Here is a 23,039-nt window from a genome sequence, read left to right as displayed (position 1 = left end):
GGGCTTCTACCTAGACAAACTAATGAGCTACTCAATGGTCACACGACACTCCAAACAATCCTCGGGCAGCCTCAGTAAAACTGCACCTTCAAAAGGGCACCCTGCAATCGGAGTGTGTATTTGGCCCCTTTCTGGGTAGTGAGGAGGAAGTGGCTTCACAGGCGTATACTATTCAAAATGAATCTGAAACATCACCTAGAGCTCTACCTCTCCAACGACTTCTCACTTGCACAAGGCTGAGGTCTTTTGCCGGAAATGATTCCCCTACGACCTTTAAAACATCACACAGCTCAGGATCTGAGTTCGGGTGTTAGCTCAACCAACTAAAAGCTTCTTTATTGGGGGGAGTGAGGGAAGAAAGGTGTGTTAACTAAATTTCCAGTTGCCGAGGTTGTTGCGAAATTTAACGAAAGACTTTGTAAACTGCGAAGAGTTACTAAAAAGAACAAATCTGCTCCTCTTTGAGGATGCTACGATGCAATCGTGGTTCCTATCAAGTGAGTTTCCACGGAGCTGAGCTGCGGGAGCCCCGAATGCTTCTCCGCTGGCTCCTCCCCCGTCATACCGGCCCGGGATCGGCGGGGGCTCGGGCGCCGGGTCTCTCCAGCCCGCAGTCGGCCGCGGGTGAAATCCCTTGCGGAGGCGGGGCAGGCCCCGGCCGCCCAGTTCCTGATTCTATAACCGGTGTCTGAGGCTGGCGGCGCCACAGGCTCGGGGACCGTGGGCCGCGAAGGATGGGCCGGCGCGGCGCTGCGAGCCTGCCCCGAGGCCCCAGCCCGCGGCGGCCGCTCCTCCCCGGCGTCCTCCCCTTGCTGCTGCGGCTGCTACTGCTGCCGTCCCGGCCGGGCGCAGGAGCCGGGGCCGACCGGCCGCCGCATCTCGTCTTCGTGTTGGCGGACGACCTGGGCTGGAACGACGTGAGCTTCCACGGCTCGAATATCCGCACGCCGCACCTGGACGAGCTGGCAGCCGGCGGGGTGCTCCTGGACAACTACTACACGCAACCGCTGTGCACGCCATCGCGGAGCCAGCTGCTCACCGGCCGCTACCAGGTACGCAGCGCCCCCGGCGGCCCGCCAACCCTGCGCCGGCGCGGGGCTCCGCCCCTCCGGGAGCCGCCGCTATGCCTTCCTGCCCCAGCGCGCCAGACGGCCCCCGCAGCCTCTTGGAAGTGGGCCGGGAGGCCGGGGTGGGCGCTGCCTAGCCGGGGTCAGCTCCCCGAGCAGCGTCCAAGCGAGGGGACTGCTCACCCTGGCGGCGCCTTCTCCGCTTCTCCCAGGCCCGCAGGCCGCCGCGGCCTCTGCGCATGCCCGCTCCAAGGCGACCCGCAGCCCCGGCACCCCACCTCCTCCGGTGCTTTTTCTGTCTTCCGTTTTCTAAAGGTCGAGGTGAAAGGGTGTCTGGGGTCTGGCGGAATGCTAGTTGCTGGGCCTGCGAGCCGGGAGCCGGTAGGCCAAAGGGTCAGAGTAGACTCTGCGGAGAGGTCCTGAAGAGGGCAGATGGAGAGGGAGCGGGCTGGCCCCCCCCCCCCCCCCCCCCCCCCGAGTGGAGCAGTGAGAGGAGAGGAGCGGGAAAGCAGTGGCTGGGTGATGGGTTAAAGGAAAAGTGCCTGCAGTGGGTGCGATTCTGCTCCTTGTGAACGCTGCGGGCCTAGGTTAGGCCTGCCACCAGAGATTCATTTTTCCAAGTTCTCAGCACGATGAACCTACGCAGATTGATTTTTCTTGGGCTGCTGATAATTCCTTTCTAATTTAACTTGTGTTCAATGCCTCTGAGCATCTTTCTCTATTTATCATTAAAGTATAATTGACATATACTATCCTGTTAGTTTCAGGTGTACATGATAGTAATTCGATATTTTTATACATTATGAAATAATCCTCACAGTCTAGCTACCATTTGTCACCATACAAAATTAGGACAGTGTTATATTGGCTGTATTCCCCATGCTGTGCATTATATCTCCATGACTTACTTATTTTATATCTAGAAGTTTGTACCTCTGAATCCTCTTCACCTTTTTTGCCTTCCTTCCAGCCCTTCTCCCTTTGGTAACCAACTGTTTCCTGTATCTATGAATCTCTTCCTGTTTTATTTTGTTTGTTTATTGTTTGGTTTTTTAGTATTCCACATATAAGTGAAATCGTATGGTATTTGTCTCTCTCTGACTTATTTCACTTAGCATTATACCTTCTAGGTCCATCCATGTGACAATGGTAAGATTTCATTCTTTTTTATGGCTGAGTAGTATTCCATTGTATATATACTACATCTAATTTATCATTTCATCCATGAATGGACACTTAAGTTGCTTCCGTATGTTGGCTATTGTGAAGAATTCTGCAAAGATCATAGGGGTGCACAGATCGCCTCAGATTGGCTTACCATTTTCCTTAAAAATTTTGAAGTTTATTTTTTTTGAGAGAGAGAGCAAGCAAGCGAGTGCACATGAGCACACAAGCGGGGGAGGGGCAGAGAGAGCATTCCAAGCAGGCTCTGTCCTGTTAGTGCAGAGCCTGAGGCAGGGCTTGAGGCCACAAACCATGAGATCATGACCTGAGCCAAAATCAAGAGTCTGATACTTAACTGACTGAGCCACCCAGGCACCCCTGGCTGGCCATTTTCTTTGGGTAACTACCCAGAAGTGGAATTTCTGGGTTGTGTGATGCCTCTGTTTTTAATTTTTTGAGGAGCTTTTGTACTATTTTCCATAGTGGCTGCATCAATGTACCGGATTACCAAAAGTGCAGGAGGGTTCCCTTTTCTCTGCATCCTTACCAACACTTGTTATTTCTTGTTCTCTTCATACTAGCCAGTCTGACAGGTGTAAAGTGTTATCTGACATTATCTCTTTAAAAGCTTTTCTTTAAAAACTTCTATGTAGTTAACAGAGATATTATACTTGTAGAGTGTGCACATATGTTAAATAACTAAGAATATCAAGAACATTTGCATGGTGCTTTACTGTTTTTAAAGTTAATTCTTGAAATAGCCCATGAGGTAGCTATAACTTCCAATCCCCCTTTACAGATGAGGAAGTAAACTTGTAGAAGTTTGATAGTGTGTTAAGAACCACACAGCTAGGGGCGCCTGGGTGGCTCAGTCGGTTAAGCGTCCGACTTCAGCTCAGGTCACGATCTCGCAGTCCGTGAGTTCGAGCCCCGCATCAGGCTCTGGGCTGATGGCTCAGAGCCTGGAGCCTGTTTCCGATTCTGTGTCTCCCTCTCTCTCTGCCCCTCCCCCGTTCATGGTCTGTCTCTCTCTGTCTCAAAAATAAATAAACGTTAAAAAAAAAAAATTAAAAAAAAAAAAAGAATCACACAGCTAGAGGGACTCCTGGAGGCTCAGTTGGTTAAGGTCTGACTTTGGCTCTGGTCATGATCTCATGATTGGGGAGTTTGAGCCCCACATTGCTAAGCCTGCTTGGGATTCTCTCTCTCCTCTCTCTCTGCCCTGCCCCGCTCTTTCATTCTCTCTCTCTCTCTCTTTCTCCCCCTCAAAATAAATAAACTTAAAAAAAAAAAAGAAATACTAGAAAGTATTTAAATTGGGTCTGTGCCTCTCCTGTATCCATTAGTCCTCTCAGGCCTATAAAATTATATCTTATTTGCTTAATCTGAATAAGATTGATGATTTTATAAGATCCTGATGTGATTATGACTATATTAAATACAATAAATGGTTACCATTTGAGAACACCAGCATACCTCCTTATATACGGACTGTTTATTCAACAAGCATATTTTGAGTCCTTACCATGCAAGTCATGGGATATGCTTGAAACTTCCCCTCTTAAGTCTATGTGCATGTAGCCTTTCAGATCAACTCTAGCCTCATGTTGTCCTGAGATCAAGAGAAGGGAGGGTTTATTTGCAATAACGATTTCCACAGTGATCTGAAGACTTGTAGAAACCGAAAAGATATAGTTTGACTACAGGCCCGAGAAGTAGCTGTAGCCAGGGTTTGCAATGGAGATAAAGGATGGTTGCCTTCACCATCAACCGTAAGTCCTTTCCACAGGTCTGGCTTGGGCTGCAAGGTATAATCAGGAAGCTCTGCTCTAAGGCAGATCTTATCCTAGACAGTTTGTAGTAAAGGAACGTTTGTGTAAAGAAGAAAGGAGAGAAGGCAAGGTCTGCCCAGAATAGTTCTGCATTTGCTGTGAAATAAGAGAACTGAACTCAAATTGCAGAAGAATGGGAGGGCCATTCATTTCTCTAACTTCCTCTCTTCCAACAGTCTTGAACAGGAAAGCAAATACCATACTTCAAAAAACTTGTTCATATAGGGGCACCTGGGTGGCTCAGTCGGCTAAGCGTCAGACTTTAGCTCAGGTCGTGTTCTCGTGGTCTGTGGGTTTGAGCCCCGAGTTGGGCTCTGTGCTGACAGCTTGGAGTCTGGAGCCCGCTTCTGATTCTGTGTCTCCTGCTCTCTCTGCCCCTCCTCTGCTCATGCTCTGCCTCTCTCACTCTCAAAAATGAATAAATGTTAAAAAATGAAAATAAAAACAAAACTTGTTCATATAATTGACTGCTTTTGTCCCCTAACATCCTCCTCCACCAGTCACCACTGTCTGTCTTGGAGGAAAAAAAGTGCATAGAGTACCCTGTGGTTGCGATGTGAAGGAAGGGTAGAAGCTATGTACTCCGAAATAGTTTAGAGCCCACTCAGTGTAGCAGGCTAGCCTCCCCAGTTGACTTTTTTTGCTTGACTTTTCTCCCGTTTTATTCTGGATTCAGGAGACCCAATGGCAAATTACTTCAGATTAGCAAGCATCCTTTTTTAAAGGAGCCAACATTGGGGCACCTGGGTGGCTCAGTCTGTTGGACTCTTGATTTCGGCGCAGGTCATGATCTCTCAGTGGGTGAGTTCAAGTCCCCATATTGGGCTCTGTGCTGACAGTGTGTAGCCACTTGGGATTCTCTCTCTCTCTACCTCTCTTTCTGCACCTCTCCTGCTTGCACGTGCGCGCTCTCTCTCTGTTTCAAAATAAATAAATAAACAAAAAAATAAATAAAGGAGCCAGCCTTTTGGGAACTAAGGAGCCTTATTGCTCTTAGACACAATATACTGATACCATTCTGAGCACTTTACATTAATTCATTTAATTGTCTCACAGTCCGATGAGGTGGCTACTACTTTTATCCCTATTTGATAACAAGGAAGACAAGGCTGTTTATTTGTTTTAGAGAGAGAGAGAGAGAGAGAGAGGACAGAGCCGGAGCGGGGGAGGGGCAGAGAGAGAGGGAGACACAGAATCCAAAGCAGGCTCCAGGCTCTGAGCTGTCAGCACAGAGCCAGACATAGGACTTGAACCCACGAACTGTGAGATCATGACCTGAACTGAAGTCGGATGCTTAACCGACTCAGCCACCCAGGCACCCCTTTAACTTCTTTCAATAATGTTTTATAGTTTTCAGCTTACAAGTGTTGGAGTTGTTTGGTTATACTTATTCCTAAGTTTTTATTCATTTTGATATCATTATAAATAGAGTTGTTTTCTTAATTTCATTTTCAACTGTTCATTTCTAGTGTTTGGAATGCAACTGATGTTTGGTCTGTAGCCTGCAACCTTGCTGAACTTAACTAGTTCTGAAAGCGTGCGTGTGTGATATTTAGGATTTTTATATACACGATGCTGTCATTTGCAAATAGAAATAGTTTTGCTTTTTCCTTTCCAATCTGAATGCTTTTCATTTCATTTTCTTGCCTAATTGCCCCGACTAGAAACTCCAGTACAATGTTGACTAGAAGTGGCAAGAGTGGACATCCTTTTCTTATTTGCGATCTGAGAGGAAAGCTTTCAGTCTATCACCATTTAGTATGATGCATTCGTTCATTCTTTCATCCAACAAGTGTCTGTTGAGCAGCTATTTATGCCAGGCATTGTGCTATACTCTGGGGGTCTCCTGGTGCTTATAGTCTGTTGGAGGTGAGATGAGGAGTGACCAAGCACGGGATGAAATAAACATATAAACAAATGAGTAAGCGAGGTGAATTTATTTTCTTTATTTTTAAAGTTTATTTTGAAAGAGGGAGTGCGAGCAGGGGAGGGGCAGAGAGTGAGGGAGAGAGAGAAAATCCCAAGCAGGCTTCACACTGTCAGCGCAGAGTCCAATGCAGGGCTTGAATCACGAACCGGGAGATCATGACCTGAGCAGAGATCAGGAGTCAGGCGCTTAACTGACTGAGCCATCCAGGTGCCCCACTGGGTGACTTGAAATGGCCTGGTAATAAATGTAGAGAAGAAAATAAAGTAGGTCAGGTGTAAGTTGCTCAGGAAATTATCTCCACGCAGGTGTTGGGGACAGAGGCCAGAATGGAGAGGAATGAACCATTCAAAGATCCTGGGAAAGAGAATTTAACACAGTGGGAGGGACAGCCAGTTAAGGCTCAAGGCTGCAGTGAGTTCTTTTTAAGGGGACGAGGCCTTTGTGATCGGAACTCAGTGTAGGTGGGTATGAAAAGCGCAGTAGGAGCTCACAGAGGGAGGCAGGGTCTCCCTGTGCTAATGCTGCCTGCTCAGGATAAAATATTAAATTTCAACTTACTTACTCAGGTTTTCATAATGATGTTACATTGAAGGCTACTGTATACTAAAGCATATTTCTTTTTGTTTTAATTAAAAAATGTTTGTTTATTTTTGAGAGAGAGAGCACTCCAGAGTCAGGGGGCAGGCAGAGAGATAGGGGGACAGAGGATCCAAAGGGGATTCTGCACTGACAACAGTGAGCCTGACACGGGGCTCAAACTCATGAACCATGATATCATGACCTGAGCCGAAGTCGGATGCTCGACTGGCTGAGCCACTCAGGCGCCCCTATTAAAGCATATTTCTAATCTAACAGTGTTATAAGTAAATATATTTTAAGGAGCCACAATAAAGTGCTATGTGGCATTCTTTGTATACATGTTAGTCCAGTTAGAATTAAATTTTTTATCCTACTCCGCCTTTTTAAAGTAAGCTTATTTTTCATACAGAGAAAGACAGATACCATATGTTTTCACTCTTATGTGGATCCTGAGAAATTTAACAGAAACCCATGGGGGAGGGGAAGGAAAAAAAAAAAAAGAGGTTAGAGTGGGAGAGAGCCAAAGCATAACAGACTCTTAAAAACTGAGAACAAACTGAGGGTTGATGGGGGGTGGGAGGGAGGGGAGGGTGGGTGATGGGTATTGAGGAGGGCACCTTTTGGGATGAGCACTGGGTGTTGTATGGAAACCAATTTGACAATAAACTTCATATATTGAAAAAAATAATAAAGTAAGCTTATTTTAAAAATTGTCTTTGGGAAATATATTCCAGGTTTCAAATATAAGACATTTAAATAGAGCTACGTGTAAAAAAAACCCAAAAAACAAAAAAAAAAATTCTGTCTTGACTCTCAGCCTTCCTTTCTGTAGGGAGCCCCTATTTGTTATTTATTATTTATTAGTTTCTTAGTATCTTTCAGAGGCACGTTGTACATATAATGAAATAGATTTTATATTCATTTTCCCCTTGGTTGAAATCTCAAGACTGAAATATTAATTTAAAAATCCTAGGGCGCCTGGATGGCTCAGTTGGTTAAGTGTCCAACTTCGGCTCAGGTCATGATCTCACAGTTCATGGGCTTGAACTGTCAGCACAGAGCCTGGAGCCTGCTTCGGATTCTGTGTCTCCTTCTCTCTCTGCCCCTACCCCCCTCAAAAATAAACATTAAAAATTTTTTAAAATATATTTAAAAATCCTTTAGAGGGTGGGAGGATAGGACATATTGTTTAAGGGTACAAACTTGCAACAAGTAGTAAATAAGACCTAGAAATCGTACAGTACTATCAACCTAGTCAACAATACTGTATTAAAATCATCAAATTTGCAGGGCGCCTGGGTGGCTCAGTCGGTAAGTGTCTGACTTCAGCTCAGGTCATGATCTCACAGTTCTTGAGGTCAAGCCCCGCATCGGGCTCTGTGCTGACAGCTCAGAGCCTGGAGCCTGCTTCGGATTCTGTGTCTCCCTCTCTCTCTGCTCCTACCCCACTCACACTCTGTCTCTCTCTCAAAAATAAATAGTTAATAAAAATTTAAAAAATAATAATAAAAAAATAAAAATAAATAAAATCATCAAATTTGCTAAGAGACTAGAACTTCATGATTCCAACCACTAAAAAGAACATGGTAGACGTGTTAATTATTGCTACAATGGCAATGATATCACAGTGTATAAATGCAGCACACGTTAAAATTACACTGTTATATGTCAGATATATTTCAATACAAATATGTAATCAAGGTATTTGTAAAAGTGACCAGATAAATAAAAATGCATCAGCTTTTCTAATAGAATTTGTATAGTGCTTTTTAGTTCAAAAGAAGACTTGAAAATGCTGAGTTTCTGGGGCGCCTGGGTGGCTCAGTTGGTTGGGTGTCCAACTTCAGCTCAGGTCATGATCTCACAGTCCATGGGTTCGAGTCCCCCGTCTGGCTCTGTGCTGACAGCTCGGAGTCTGGATGGAGCCTGCTTCGGATCTGTGTCTTCCTCTGTTTCTCTGCCCCCCACCCCCGCTTGCACTCTCTCTCTCTCTCTCAGAAATAAATAAACATTTAAAAAAAATAAAAAAAAGAAAATGCTGAATTTCTTTATTCTTACACATTGACTCTTCAATATGAAATATTCGTTTTACCTTTGCACTCTTAGTACACATTTTAAATGTGGTGGTTTGTTCTCTGTTGTGACTTCTCGGTAGGATTGTCCTGCTTAGTCCTGGCCTAGAGAAGCACTCAGTGTTGAATGTGAATGTGAAATGAACGAATGTGCTAAGAACTTAAACACCTGAGCATTTCCTGTGAGAGTTCACGATCTTCCCTGCTTATGGTATGGTTGGTCTGCCATTTCTAGTGCCCCCGCTTCCTTTTTAAGAATCTAAAAAGATTAAAGGGTAACTAAAGTCATAGGCCTTAGTAGGAGCACTTCCTTCTAGGAAAAAATAAATAAGTAGGAAAAGTAATTTTGGTCCTCAATTGGGAACATACTTACCTTGGGAACTGAGGGGGCCACTCCATTAAAACTCTGTAACCTTGGCAGAGAATAGAAGCAATGAAAGATGACTTCAAGGTTTTACCCTTAAGGGACCCAAGTCACATTTTTCTTAATCATGCTGATAAACGGACAGGACATCTCAGGGCTTTTCACTCACCCCTGAAGCAGAGCCTTGGACAGGAAATGTAGGACGGAGGCTGTGCAGGAGCATTGTGGGTGATTGTTGACTTTTGCTTTGAGTTTGCTTTAAGTTGCTGAGACCCATGGCTGCAGGTAGAATAGGGCACTGCATACTGGCATGGGAAGAGGAAGGGGTTCTGCCTGAGGATGCCCTCTCCTCCCTGCCTCTTTTCCTGCCTTCCCATTCTTTATCATCTTGCCTACCCAGCATCCTGCCTACCCATTCTTTATCATCCCCCCACCTGCTTGCCTCTCAGTGGACCCTTGTCCCTCTTTGCCTCTCCCTGGGCTCTAAGACTAGAAGTAGGGCAAAGAGGAGTGAAGAGCTAGAAGTAGGTGGAGTGACTGGGGAAGGAAGGAGGTCACAGCTTGGGAGGGTTAACAGGACCCTCTGGAAATGGCCTCCAAGGAGCGAGAGGCAAGAGGAGCATACGGTACGGGGGCCATAGGTGCCTCTGAAGAGAAAGCACTTATGAGCCTGTATTCTTGTGCTTCCTTAGGGGGAGAAACATAGGATGCTTTAGCTCCATAGTGACAAATAAGATGGCCCCCTACTAAAGCACATCATGGCTATAATGCAGGGAGCCACGGATGACCTGATCTCATGGATCTTTCATTTTTGCTAAAGCCAGGTGTCTCTCCTAAGCCTAGCCAGAGCCAAGAGGCGTTTTCCCAGAAGGGTAGAGGCACCTGGAGGCCATATTCTGGACGTATGAAGATGTTTTAAAGAAACAGTTCCGTATTTTACATGTTTTATTTCCCACGTAATTGGAAATGAGGCAATAAGGAAATAAGTTTGGGGCTCAGTGGAGTATGACCCATTGACTTACGGGATGTTTTTGCTGATTGATTTTTGAGGTTTGTTATTTCAAGAATCACCTTAAGTGTAAGTTGTTACTGTCTGGTAACTCTCTTTGTTTTTGTTTCTTTAATCTTATCATTTTGCTAAAAATTTCTTTTCCTCCATATTTTCCTACCTTCTCATTGTGAGCTTGTGGTTGGCTTTATAATTTAAACAGAGGAAGGCACTGAAACAGTTTTTGCCTTGTTTATTTTTACAAACAACATCCCTTTGTGGGTTTAGTCAGAGATTTACACTCTTTGCTAATCACCACCAAAATAAATAGACCCTTAAAACTGTCAGTGACACCAGCCAGTTCTGCAGCCCGAGTTCTGGAGGACCAGGCCAGATGGCAAAGTCAGGCCCCTAACACACATAATGTGTGTTCTGTAGCTCTTGGCTTCAACAGCATGGGCAGCTGACTGCATTTTAGAAAGCTTAAGGGGGGAGGGAGCCGGTTCTCCAGGATCCATTTGTTCTGTGGGGCAGCTCCAGGAATAAACCCTAAGGCGGCATGAGTGGTACTTGACCGTGGTTAAAACCTGTGGTGTACTGACTCAGACACAGGCTGGAAATTCTGAACTCCTGGCTGGCCACCAGCATGTTCTGTGATTGTGTTCCTGTCAGGAAGCATCCCTCTTAGCTCTCTGGTGCATAAAGGGGAGGGTGGAGTTGCTCGTTTTTCTGAATTTTCAAGTACTGTAGCAGTACTTGAAATTCTGTAGCGGAATTTTCAAGTACTGTGTACAAATACTTGGGTACAGTGAGAGTATGAGTTCATCTTGCACAGGTCAGATAGGACAGAATCTTCCTTCCATTCAACAGGATGTTATCCCAACGCTAATTACGTTAGGGGAGAAACCGCATTCGTTGCCATACTGGTAGCAGTGGTTCACATAGCCTCTGGGAGAGTTTATTATCAGTTCGGTGGAAATATTGTGCTCTGAGCTTCCAGATCAGAGATAATAGAGTTCCTGGACCTCTTAAAGGGGGGATAAGTGAGAGGTTCTGATGTGGGAGCCGCCCTCCTCCCTCCCCCTTTTAAGTTCATGACACTCCACTGATAGTTCCTTCCATGTCTACACAGGACAGAATAACTCACTGGATCAAATACCTTTTTATATGCAACAAAATACACACACAAGGATTTTCATCACTTACCTCATGGAAGGAATCTAGAGACAAGCCAGGTCCTTTATTGATTATATAGACCCTTTGCCTTTGTGCAGGGAATCCTTGATGGTCCAGTAAAATCTTAGGAGAAGCTGTTTTTGGAGAGAGGATTTGGTTTAATGAAGAACGGATAGCCACACATAGTAGGTATAGAGTAACTCCTTTGGATTCCCATATATTATCCGTATAACCCTCTCCATCTGTAATGCTCTCTGAACACTGAAGATGGGTGCTAGGATGGAATTGTTTTACGTACTGTTGTGTTTACAAGGGGACACTTCTTTTTCTCTTGATTCCTATTGGTGCCCTGTTATCAGCCTGCCCCGTGATGCATGGTGTGGATCTGTAGTCCTGTGCTCTGTTGGAACCAGCTCCGCATTGGCCTGTTTACTGCGTCTCTACACATTACAGCTTCCTTACTTCCAATAGTGTTTGAACAGACTAAAAACATGTTTTTGGCTGTCATCCAGAGTTTGGCTTCCGCTTCCCCAGTAATGCCATAAAAATGCTCTGTCAAATAAATTCTCGGGAATTGAAGAGAACAAATTCTCTGCTCCATATGATTGTAGATAATAGAAACAGGCTTCAGCTGACCACCTGGCTTGATGCCCATGGTCTAGGAAAACCGAATCACACAGCATCCCTTGGCAGTGCTTTATAGCTATCAGAGTTAATTCTCTGCATGCGATGGATGAGCTTTCCACTTAAAGAAATCTGCACATAGCATTTATCTCCAATGAGTCTTTTGAATCCCATAAAATAGTTACCTTTACTTTTCCTGCACCAGTGCCAATTCGTGTATATTATAAAATTTTTGAACCTAGGGTTTATTTTCTGTCGAGTAAATTTCAAGTGTTAACCATGGACAGTCTTTCTATGATTTGGGGTGTGTGTGTGTGTGTGTGTGTGTGTGTGTGTGTGTGTGTGTGTGTGTTTTGAGAGCAGTGTTTCTTGTTCCCTGCCTGGATATTGTAACATCCTTATTATTCAGGATCCCAGCTGGAAGGAGCTGGCATAGCCAAATTAGGATATTTAGGGAAGTTTACTTATAAGGGGACTGTTTTCAAGAGTGTGAGTTGGGGGAAGGGGACCCCAAGTAAAAGCGTATAACCCAGTGGAAATGTTACTAGCCCTGGACCGGAGGGGAAGGAAGGAAAGAACCTAGAGACAGAGAGTGTCATGTAGAGAAGGCTGCCTTCAGGATGGCCTGCACAGAACTGGCCTATCTCTTCTCTCCCTGTAATTTCGTGTCAGGGCTCCCCCTTGGCTGAACCCACTTAGAAGCCATAAGGTGCAGAGTTCTTTGATTTGGTTCCCATAGGTCAGCTTCCCCAGGGCAGAGAGCAGGACAGAAGGCAGAATGTGGATTCAGAAAGCAAGTGGAAGGCATCTGGCACATATCCCAGTGGAGGTGTCCAGTGATTTCTAGGAAAGGCATAGAAATCTTAATAGAAAACTTAAACTCACTTTTATTTTTAAATAGTTTTAGTGATGTGTGATTGACATACAATAAACCACATATTTAAAGTATAGAATTTGATTAAGTTTTGATATGTATCTACTTATCACCACAATCAAGAGAGTGAACGTATCCATCACCTTAAAAAGCAATCCGTTTTAATTTCACCTTAAAGATATTTTATATGGTTCTTTTAAAAGGGTATGGAAAGAGGGGCACCTGGGTGGCTTAGTCGGTTAAGCGTCCGACTTTGGCTCGGGTCACGATCTCACGGTCTGTGAGTTCGAGCCCCACATTGGGTTCTGTGCTGACAGCTCAGAGCCTGGAGCCTGCTTCGGATTCTGTGTCTCCCTCTCACTCTCTGCCCCTCCCTGGCTCGCACTCTCTCTCTCTCAAAAATAAATAAAACATTAAAAAAAACTTTAAAAGGGTATGGAAAGAGGAGTGCCTTGGTAGCTCAGTGGTTAAGCGTCCGACTTCGGCTCAGGTCATGATCTTGCAGTCCATGGATTCGAACCCCGATGTCGGGCTCCGTGCTGACAGCTCAGAGCCTGGAGCCTGCTTCGGATTCTGTGTCTCTCTCTTGCTCCCTACCCCTCCCCTGCTCATGCTCTGTCTCCCTCTCAAAAACAGATAAAAATATTTTTAAAAAAGGGTATGGAAAGATAGCAGGAAATGAAGCAATGGCAGGTGCAACTCAAATAACATCAGTTCTGGAAAGAGACCCAAAAATGAAATTCAAAACAGTGTCAAAGCTTGCGAGAAAGCTTTTTTCAATAGTAGCTTATAATAAATGAGAAAAAAAAGATTATGAGTGTGAATTTTTTTTTTTTTTGGTTTCTACTTTGTATCCGTTTATTGCCATGTATTTAAAATAAGATAAAAATAATGTGAGATAAAAATCTTTCTGGTCTGTGTAGTCAGTATTTGAATCTGAGAAAATCAGTGATTAATCAGTATTCAGTAGTGCCAATAAAACTGCGGATGTGAAGTTTCAGTGTACATTTTATCTGTTATTCACATGACCACAACATGCTTCTGGGGCAGGTCCAGGCTCAGGTGCGTATTCTCTATTATGCCACCCCATCTCTCAAGAAAGCGAATTGAAATGTAGTGGAGAAGGCATGAAATGTTATTGATAACAGGGGCACCTGTGTGGCTCAGTCGGTTAAGCATCTGACTTCGGCTCAGGTCATGATCTCACGGTTCATCAGTTCGAGCCCCACATCGGACTCTGTGCTGACAGCTCAGAGCCTGGAGCCTGCTTCGGATTCTGTGTCTCCCTCTCTCTGCTCCTCACCCACTTGTGCTCTTTCTCTCTCTGTCTCTCAAAAATAAATAAAAGTTAAAAAAAATTTTTTTAAAGAAATGTTATTGATAACAAAGCTTACAGTTATTACTGTGGCAGTTGAATGCTTAATAAGCCCTTGGTGATAGAGCTGAGATGGGATTTAATTCCCCGAGCTTTGTGCATTCTGCTTTAAATTATAAAAGCCAGTAAATCATTTGCAAACACATTTTTGCCACTTATTAATAGTTGCTTGCTACCCACCTGACAGCTAATGGAGGCCAGAGAGTTATGGCTTGGGTTGAGAACTGGCACTCTCAACCTTCTGTGTCCCCAGAGACCCATTTATGCTAGGGAAATCAGGAGTGGCTCGCCTTTTCTAGGGAGAGCTTGTCTCCAGTGCAGAGTTGAATGGGAGACCCCAGCCCCATTTCATTTAAAGGAAAGTACCTCCCTGGCTAAGCTAGGAGCAGGAGAAGGGGTGTGAGGTTTAGTGGAAGGGAGGAGCCGGGCAGGGCAGAGCCCCCAGGGACTCCAGTCATGCCCCAGCAGGGGGCGCAGTGGCACTTATCAGCATAGGAACTGTGACGGGCCACAATGCTTCCATGCTGGCCTTCGGATTCTTCTAGCAAGTTCAGGGCTCAGGGTCTTTGCACTTTTTATCTCTTACGCCTAGATGATTCTTGCCTCAGCTTTTTCCAAGGCTCTGTCACTCTCTCCTTTGATTGAGATTACTGCTCAAATGTCTCTTTTTGAAGTTTCTTTTGCCACCCTCTCCAAAGAATCATCTCTGTCACCAGTGACCACTATTGGACATTATACATCACTTCTCAACCTTTTTGGTCTTAGGACCTCTGCATCTGGTTAAAAATTATTACGGAACCTAAAGAGCTTATGTTAGGTGGCTTACACCTTTCAAAATTCACCATATCAGAAATTAAAATGGAAGTTTAAAAATATTTTTGTTCACTGAAAAACAGCAACAATAATTCCATTATATGTTAACATAAATAACTTGTGTAAAGTACCTATATTATCCCAAACAAGATAATTGCAAGAAGAGTGGTATTGTTATGTATTTTTGTATGTGTCTTTTATTAATAGAAGATAGCTTATTACAATCTGTCATTGTTTTGGTAAAAGTTTATGAAGAAGATCTAGCCTTACAAAGGTGGTTGGAAAAGGAAGGGTAATTTTAATAGCCTTTTCATGTAATTGTGGATATTCTGTTTTAATATCACACCAAGACTCAATACGTGATCATTTCTTAACAGCTGATTATTGTGTGGTCCTTGAACCCTGGGCGTAATAGTGTAAGCTGCTCTTAACTTATAGGTCAGACGGCTGCTTTTTTTTTCCCTTTCTTTTTTAAATTTTTTAAATGTTTATTCATTTTTGAGAGAAAGGGAGAGACAGAGAGGGAGAGATAAAGTGTGAGCAGGGGAGGGGCAGAGAGTGAGCAAGATACAGAATCTGAAGCAGGCTCCAGACTGCAAGCTGTCAGCACAGAGCCCGATGTGGGGCTCGAACTCATGAACTATGAGATCATGACCTGAGCCAAAGTTGGATGCCTAACCAACTGAGCCACCCAGGTGCCCTGGCTACTTTCTTTTTTTTCTTAAGAAAAGGTTGGTCACTGACATTTGAAATTATCGTTTCCATAAAAGTAGAATAAGACATGCAAGTCATTATTTTCATTATATTTTCAAATAACCCTTAAAAAAAAATCACCTAATCTCGAAAGATTACAGAAGCTCCTTCTAAACCAAACACCAATTTCTCATGTGCCCAAAAATTGGAACACTTTTTCCTTGGTAGGTTCACACTTCATATTATGGTTACTTTTTTTGAGGTGGGAAGTGAAATGTTAGGTTAATGATTTCTAACATAATTCCTTGATAAATATTTATTGAAATATCTAATGTTTGTTATAGTGCTTTTATTCATTTTTTCCAATCCTGTTTATATGTTCACTACCTTATTTGAATAAGTGAGTAAAGAACCATGCAGAAATATCCTTGAGCTGGTACAGGAATTGAGTTGAACATTCAGGTCTACAGATATGTGCAGTACGTTAGGCATCCACTTTATCTACTTGTTCAGAATGTTTCAACATCATCGATCTATAATTTCGTGTTTATCTCTTTAAGATCCACACAGGTTTACAACACCAAATAATCTGGCCCTGTCAGCCCAGCTGCGTCCCTCTGGATGAAAAACTCCTGCCCCAGCTTCTAAAAGAAGCAGGCTACACTACCCATATGGTCGGAAAATGGCACCTGGGAATGTACCGGAAAGAATGTCTTCCAACCCGCCGAGGATTTGATACTTACTTTGGTAATGGAAATGCACATGTTTCTTTTACAACCTAGACTAGCTGCAGCCATCTCATAAAACACACCCAAGTGTAATCACATAGCTGGAAACTTGAACACAGAATGAATCATTCAGCATTGCCGTGGGGCAACTTTCTAATGCCACCTCCAGAAACCTGGCTCTCTGCTCTGCTCGTGGTGGGCAGCAGTCCACAGGGAGGCACTTACCTTTGCCAGAGTATTAAAAGCCATGTTGGGGCCTTGAAAGAGTTTGCTACGTCCACATCTAAGACCACTGTACTCTAGAGAACCTTATTACCAAAAGGGGATACACTTGCTTTTTTAAAAAATTCCAGGGGTGGCTGGGTGCCTCAGTTAAGCATCTGACTTCAGCTCTGCTTATGATCTCACGGTTTGTGAGTTCAAGCCCCACATCAGGCTCAGTGCTGACAGCTCAGAGCCTGGAGCCTGCTTCGGATTATATGTCTCCCTCTCTTTCTGCCCATCTCCCACTCACGCTCTGTTTCGCCCTGTCAAAAATAAATAAGCATGAAAAATAATTAAAAATAAAACAATTCCGGGCAAAACCCAACACAAGAATATTTCCTTCACAAAGTCTCACACTATCTTTTTCTCTCCATGGGCTGTCCCAAAGATTTTTTTTCTGGAGACTGTGGAGGAGACTTCATTGGCATCCTTCTACCCTTCTGTGAGGTCTGTTTTTGAAATCACTAGATTGGGGAAGACCAATCAAAAAAATAAATAACAAATGGTAATAGGAAGGTTAATAAGAAATCAGAAGTATTTTATGGACTGGATAGCTGTATAAAAATGTGAAACCCAAAGTTAGTTTTAAAACTCACCCTCTTTTAACCTGTTACAAGCTGTGTCTTAATTAATAGCCTATTAATCTTACCAGTGGCTATGTATCTTTCTGATGAGTTCCTTTCATCTCGTGCTGTCTGGCGGTTTAGCTACGTACTTCTCTCATTTGTCTCTTCATTTATTTACAATCTATCACATCCAAAAAGGAACACACACTGAACATAAAAAGTTTAAAGATAAATAGAATAGGGGTGCTTGGGTACCTCAGTAAGTTGAGTGTCTGACTCTGATTTTGGCTCAGGTCATGATCTCACTGTCATGGGATCGAACCCCGTGTCAGGGTCCATGCTGAGTGTGAACTTGCTTGGGATTCTCTTTCTCTCCTTCTGCCCCTCTCCCCTGCTCATGTTCTCTCTCTCTCTCTTTCTAAAATAAGTTTAAAAATAAAATAAAATAAAATAAAATAAAATAAAATAAAATAAAATAAAATAAAATAAAATAAAATAAAAATGAGGGTGAGTAGAAAAAGATGGAATCGCAGCATGTCACCAACTCACAAAAAACCTTCCTGGCTGTAGGTGAACTTCACATTGAACTCTGCAACTTTAGATTTCTTATGTCTAAAAAAAAAAAAAAAAAAAAAAGGAGATGGTTGTAAGAGTCGCATTATTTATAAGATAAATGGAAGCCAGATGTTCAGGAAGAGTAAAGCATTTTCTGGCTCTTAGACCTGAGAAATTTCTCCTTTGGGAAAAGGTGAGGTGGACAACATCGTCAAAACCAGCATTTTAGTAATATAGTGGTGGTTTTCTTGTACGTGTTTCTTGAAACATTCCTTTTTATTCAAGATAGGGCAAGAGTGCCAACGTGCATTTCGGTGATTATACAGAGCCCAAACAATGCAGTCGAAGCACACAGCTCTGTTGTGCCGTGTTGGATCTGGGGTTAAAGTTGAGATGCAGGGATATCAGGCATGAGGCCATATGCGCCTTGCTCCCATACAGGTTCTCTACACATTGCTAATTAATCATGGCATTCTTCCTTGATGAAGCTGGATATATCCTCAGCATCCTGAAATAACGGTTAAAGTCAGACTTGGGTGTCAGACCTCTTTCATTTTGGAAATTCTAGAGGAAGAAACAGCCTGTATATCCTTTGACAATTTTTACTCAGGCCTTTGCTGAAAGATGGGTTAATACCTATACTCTGGCAGAGAAAGGACTACAGGTTTTTAATTTTCTTTTACTAAAAGCCAAGTCATGTATTTAAAAATTCAATTGTACAGAAGAAAATCATATTCTTCTATGAGAATTGAGAAGCCTGAGGATTCAGATGAACAAATAGCCCACATTCATATGGATTTGTAGATAGGAGGGTTTAATGACTATACAGTTGTTATCACTGTTATGACTTTGATGTTAAGTTAAAAAACTAGTCAGATAATTGTGGGGCTGGTTGCACAACTCTGAATACCTTAAAAACCATTGAATTGTAAACTTTAAATGCGTGACTTAGATGGTATATGAATCATATCTCAATAAAACTGTTAAATAAAAAAGTCAGAGGGTTAGTTGTTCAAAATATATTTTCTGGGGCACCTGGGTGGCTACGTCAGTTAAGTGTCGGACTCTTGATTTTGGCTCAGGTCATGATTTCGTAGTTTGTAGGTTTGAGCCCCATATTGGGTTCTGCTCACATTCTCTCTTCTCTCTCAAAAATAAATAAATATAAAGAAAAGTATTTTCTGATTTTTCCCAAAAAAACATAGGTTGCCATCTTCTTTAGGCTCAGCATGTAAGTTCAAATCTGTGAATCACTGTTGTGATAAAAGCTGTATATGATTGTCACATGGTTGTTGGGTATCAGTCTGGCCAAGTATGTAAATAAATAGTTCTATTCCTGGAAACATCCTATTTGTAATATCTTTTTAATATTTATAGTTCATATATCTTTTAATCAAATATATGCTATGCTTATATTCTCCCAAGTAATAGAAAACATTTAACGTTTACACAGAAATAACCTGAAGTGATTTCCTCAAGCTCTAATACCCAGGAGTTATTAAAAATCTCAGCTAGAACCCCAGTTTCCTGACCTCTCTAATCATCCATATAAGGGCTAAAATTTCTTCTGTGGATACATTTCTTTCTCTACTATATATTAATTAACAAATGCATTGGATTTCCCTTTCTCTTACATACATCATCAGGAGAAAAGATTACTATTTAAAAGGTGTTCTTAACACCGAAGGTATTCATTGTATTCAGGACTTTGAATTTATTGAATCATGGAAAAGGAGGAAATTAATTAAAAATGAATTCATTTTTTAATGTAAACTGTGTAAGGCTTTTGATTGTGATTATAGAGAATGTTCAGGACTGGGGAAAGGGCTAGACCAATTTTATCAACCTCATTTTAAGGTTAATAAGCATTGTTTGTTAGGAGATGGCTCAGAGCTTATTTCTTTTTAATGGTTGTATTGAAGTGTATTTCACACACCATATAATTCACCCAACTAAAACGTGTGCAATTTATTGATTTTTAATAAATTCACAGGTGGTGCCACTGTCATCCAATCCAATTGCAGAATATTTTCATTACCCCAAACAGAAACCCCATCCCTATTAGCAGTCACTCCCCATTTTCCCCCACCAGCCCTAGGCAACTGCCGACACACTTTTTGCGTCTATAGATTTGCCTATTCTGGACATTTCATATAAATGGAGTCATACAATTTGCATGATTTTAATATTTTAGGAAAATAGAGAACATTTTCAGAAACAGCGATTCATTGAGAAGACCCATTTCTTTTCATGTTTAAATCCAAATTGTGAGATAGGCAGTTGGTACCATTCAAGTTTGGGGCAAAACTGAGATCGCCGTAGGTAGAAAAATCTACTTTCTTGCACCACATTAATTTGATCTTTTGGCTCTGTTAAATTATGTCTAGAGCTTCTGTTTGGAAAGGTTTGTATCATTCACCAGTGGGTGTCAGCATCTGACTAAAGATGATTCTGCCTAGAGCTGCTTCTATAAATAACCTTGAAGCCAGTCTCCCAAGGTCAATATCAACATTATTTGAATCCTGTGTTCATTTATGTGATCACCTCAGAGTACAAATTTGTAAGAAATCACATTAACCGTATGCTATTTTTGCCGTTAGATGGCTTTAAAAGATTAAGATTTTGTCACTTTACTGAATTTGAGAGTTACATGACAGAGCCTTATGTTCTGAAGACTTGCCTGAAGAATGGTTTTGATTTTTTTTTTTTTATAACATTTTAATGCCTCCTGCTAACACATATAGAGATGTTAAGAAGTGGTGCTCTGATTAGCCTTGTCATTTGATTAGCCTTGTCATGGGTAATCAATTGCACTAGGCAATTAAAGGCTGAAACATTAGTTTGTTTAACAAGTTTTATGCTATGCTGACTACTTTCATCTCCCATTCTTGTTGTAGGATATCTCTTAGGTAGTGAAGATTACTATTCCCATGAGCGCTGTGCATTAATTGACAGTCTGAATGTCACACGATGTGCTCTTGATTTTCGAGATGGGGAACAGGTTGCAACAGGATATAAAAATATGTATTCGACAAACATATTTACTGAAAGAGCTACAGCCCTCATAACTAGCCATCCACCCGAGAAGGTAAGTCTTGCTTCTTTGTTAATATCAAAATTGTGTTTAAGGTAGCATCTCTTCAGGTGAATATAGAAAAAGGCTGCTTGTTTAGGAAAAAATCCGTTCTAGGGATTTTTCAAATTTTGGAGTATATTGGAATCAGCCCGAGAAAGCTTGATAAAAATAGAAATTCCTTAGAGCCCATCTCTAAGAGACTCATTCTTTGGGTCTGGGGAAAATCTGTACATCAGCATTTTAAAGAAACTCATCAAGGGTAATTCTGATGCCAAATGGGTCCCCAGATCACACTTTGAGGAATACTGTGTCTACAGTGTTTTAGTAGAAATATAGTTTTATTATTTTGGTGTATTTTGTGCATGTGCTATAAGCAATTAGTACATTGACTTTTTTTAAGTGATAGGCTTGTGTACAAAGATGAAGCTATATTATGGCAAATTTCCTGTTATGAGATCAACAAGCTTTAGGTTCAGGGCAAGTCCTCTTAACTTTGTATTTTAGGTATTCTAGATATTTTGCATTCCTATGTTAACTTTAGAATGAGCTGGTCAATTTCTACCAAAAAGTTCCTGCTTGGATTTGGATTTCATTGAATCTGTAGACCAACTTCACGAGAATGTGTATCTTAACAACATTAAATCTTTCATTCCCTAAACATGGTATACTGATGAGCCTGGTTTTTACATTTAATACACTGAAGTCACTGTGTATGTCACATAATAGAATCTTTTGATTTATTTAAAGGTAAAAATAGAAGAGAGTCAGAATTGCCTTAAAAACAATTTTTGTTGTTGTTGTTGTTAATCTAGAGTTAGCTTCAGAAGCTAAATTCTCTGAATATACCTTTAAAATTGGGTCACATATTCGTGTTGTCAGATACTGGGCCCAAAATGTGGCTTCATTAAGAACTGCATTAGGACACTGATGAAATTAGTCCTTCAATGAGACCCTGACGTAGCAAATTCCAGAATGTGCAGTATTATCTGGTGCTTCCAATTTTCTCCAGTTTTCCTCTTTGGCAACTGAATGTCCTCAGGGTAGATCACAATTTGGATTTCATTTTATATACCTGTTCAGATGTGGTACCTGGCCACTGACTCCCTTTTTGACATAGTTTCTTCTTGGCTAAACCTTTACCTATTCTAAGTGTTGGGGGTCTTACCTGGTATCTCTCCTCAGTTTTGCCCTGCTTGGGCTTTTTATCACTCTTACATGCTGACCAGTTTGGAGTGACTGTGCTAGCTATGGAACCTGTAGGATCAGAACATTTGCTCCAATATGTGGACATATGTGAGTCCTAAATCTAGATCTGAGCCAATATTCAGAGATGTGGAAAGATAACTGCTAGGTAATTGGCTTAGGTTCTCAGTTTTCCTCTGTATGCTTGGTGTTTTATTTTTTTTATTTATTTATTAAAAAAAAATTTTTTAACGTTTATTTATTATTGAGAGACAGAGACAGAGTATGAGCATGGAAAGGACAGAGGGAGAGGAGGAGACACAGAATCTGAAGCAGGCTCCAGGCTCCGAGCTGCCAGCACAGAGCCTGACTCGGGCCTCAAACTCGCAGACCGCGAGATCATTACCTGAGCCGAAGTCTGACGCTTAACCGACTGAGCCACACAGGCGCCCCTGCTTGGTGTTTTATAGATAGTGCTAAAAACCCAAACAATAAGATAAAGTCTTAAGGGAATTATGGTTCTTACCTTGCCCTTTGAGGTAGGCACTGTTTTACAGATATAAGCAAACAAGTTAACTTGTTCAAGGTCACAGAGCTACTGAGAGTCAGAATCAGAATTGAAACCCGCACTGACTCCAGAGCTAAATGCATTCAACAGTCTTCCCTAGTTCACAGCTAATATCGAAGATCAAAGAATATTAACTCAACTGTGTGATTCAGCTTGGTGATTCCAGTCTTGACAGTATATTGGGCTCATCTGGAAAGGTTGTAATAAACCCCAGTAACAAATATTGTGATTTATTGGCGGTGGGGGGGGTGTGTACCACTGGTATTTAATTACCCCTCTGCTCCCACCTCCCACCAGTGATTCTGATGTGCAGTCACAATAATTGATTCCCTTCAAACACAGAGGGGCAAGCTCAAGCCAGCTGCCTTTTACAGGCTTACAATATAACACTGCCTTAATCATGCAACCACTATAATATGCCTACAGCAAAAATTAGTTCCCATTAGGCAACAATAGAGTATTCTCTCACAGTGCCCCTAACATTAAGCGGATAAGAGGAAGCAGCTGGGTGAAATAGTTCCTGGTGGGTGGCCTGCCTTATCTGGTGTG

The 23,039-nt window shown here is 42.2% G+C and overlaps 1 protein-coding gene across 1 annotated transcript in view; it reads left to right on the top strand.

Moving 5' to 3' along the window:
- The first annotated feature begins 731 nt into the window (after positions 1-731).
- The window catches only part of ARSB (arylsulfatase B), a 170,099-nt gene continuing 147,791 nt past the window's right edge, over positions 732-23,039 (top strand). Inside the window, 3 exon segments of the mRNA NM_001142259.1 lie at positions 732-1,052; positions 16,112-16,298; positions 20,562-20,752. Of these exon segments, the coding sequence (NP_001135731.1) occupies positions 735-1,052; positions 16,112-16,298; positions 20,562-20,752 (696 nt within the window). The 5' untranslated portion in view covers positions 732-734.

Source organism: Felis catus, chromosome A1 (genome assembly GCF_018350175.1).
Source record: "Felis catus isolate Fca126 chromosome A1, F.catus_Fca126_mat1.0, whole genome shotgun sequence".
Taxonomy (NCBI): Eukaryota; Metazoa; Chordata; class Mammalia; order Carnivora; family Felidae; genus Felis; species Felis catus.
Note: the sequence above shows the minus strand (reverse complement) of the source record. Positions and strands in the feature narration are given on the sequence as shown.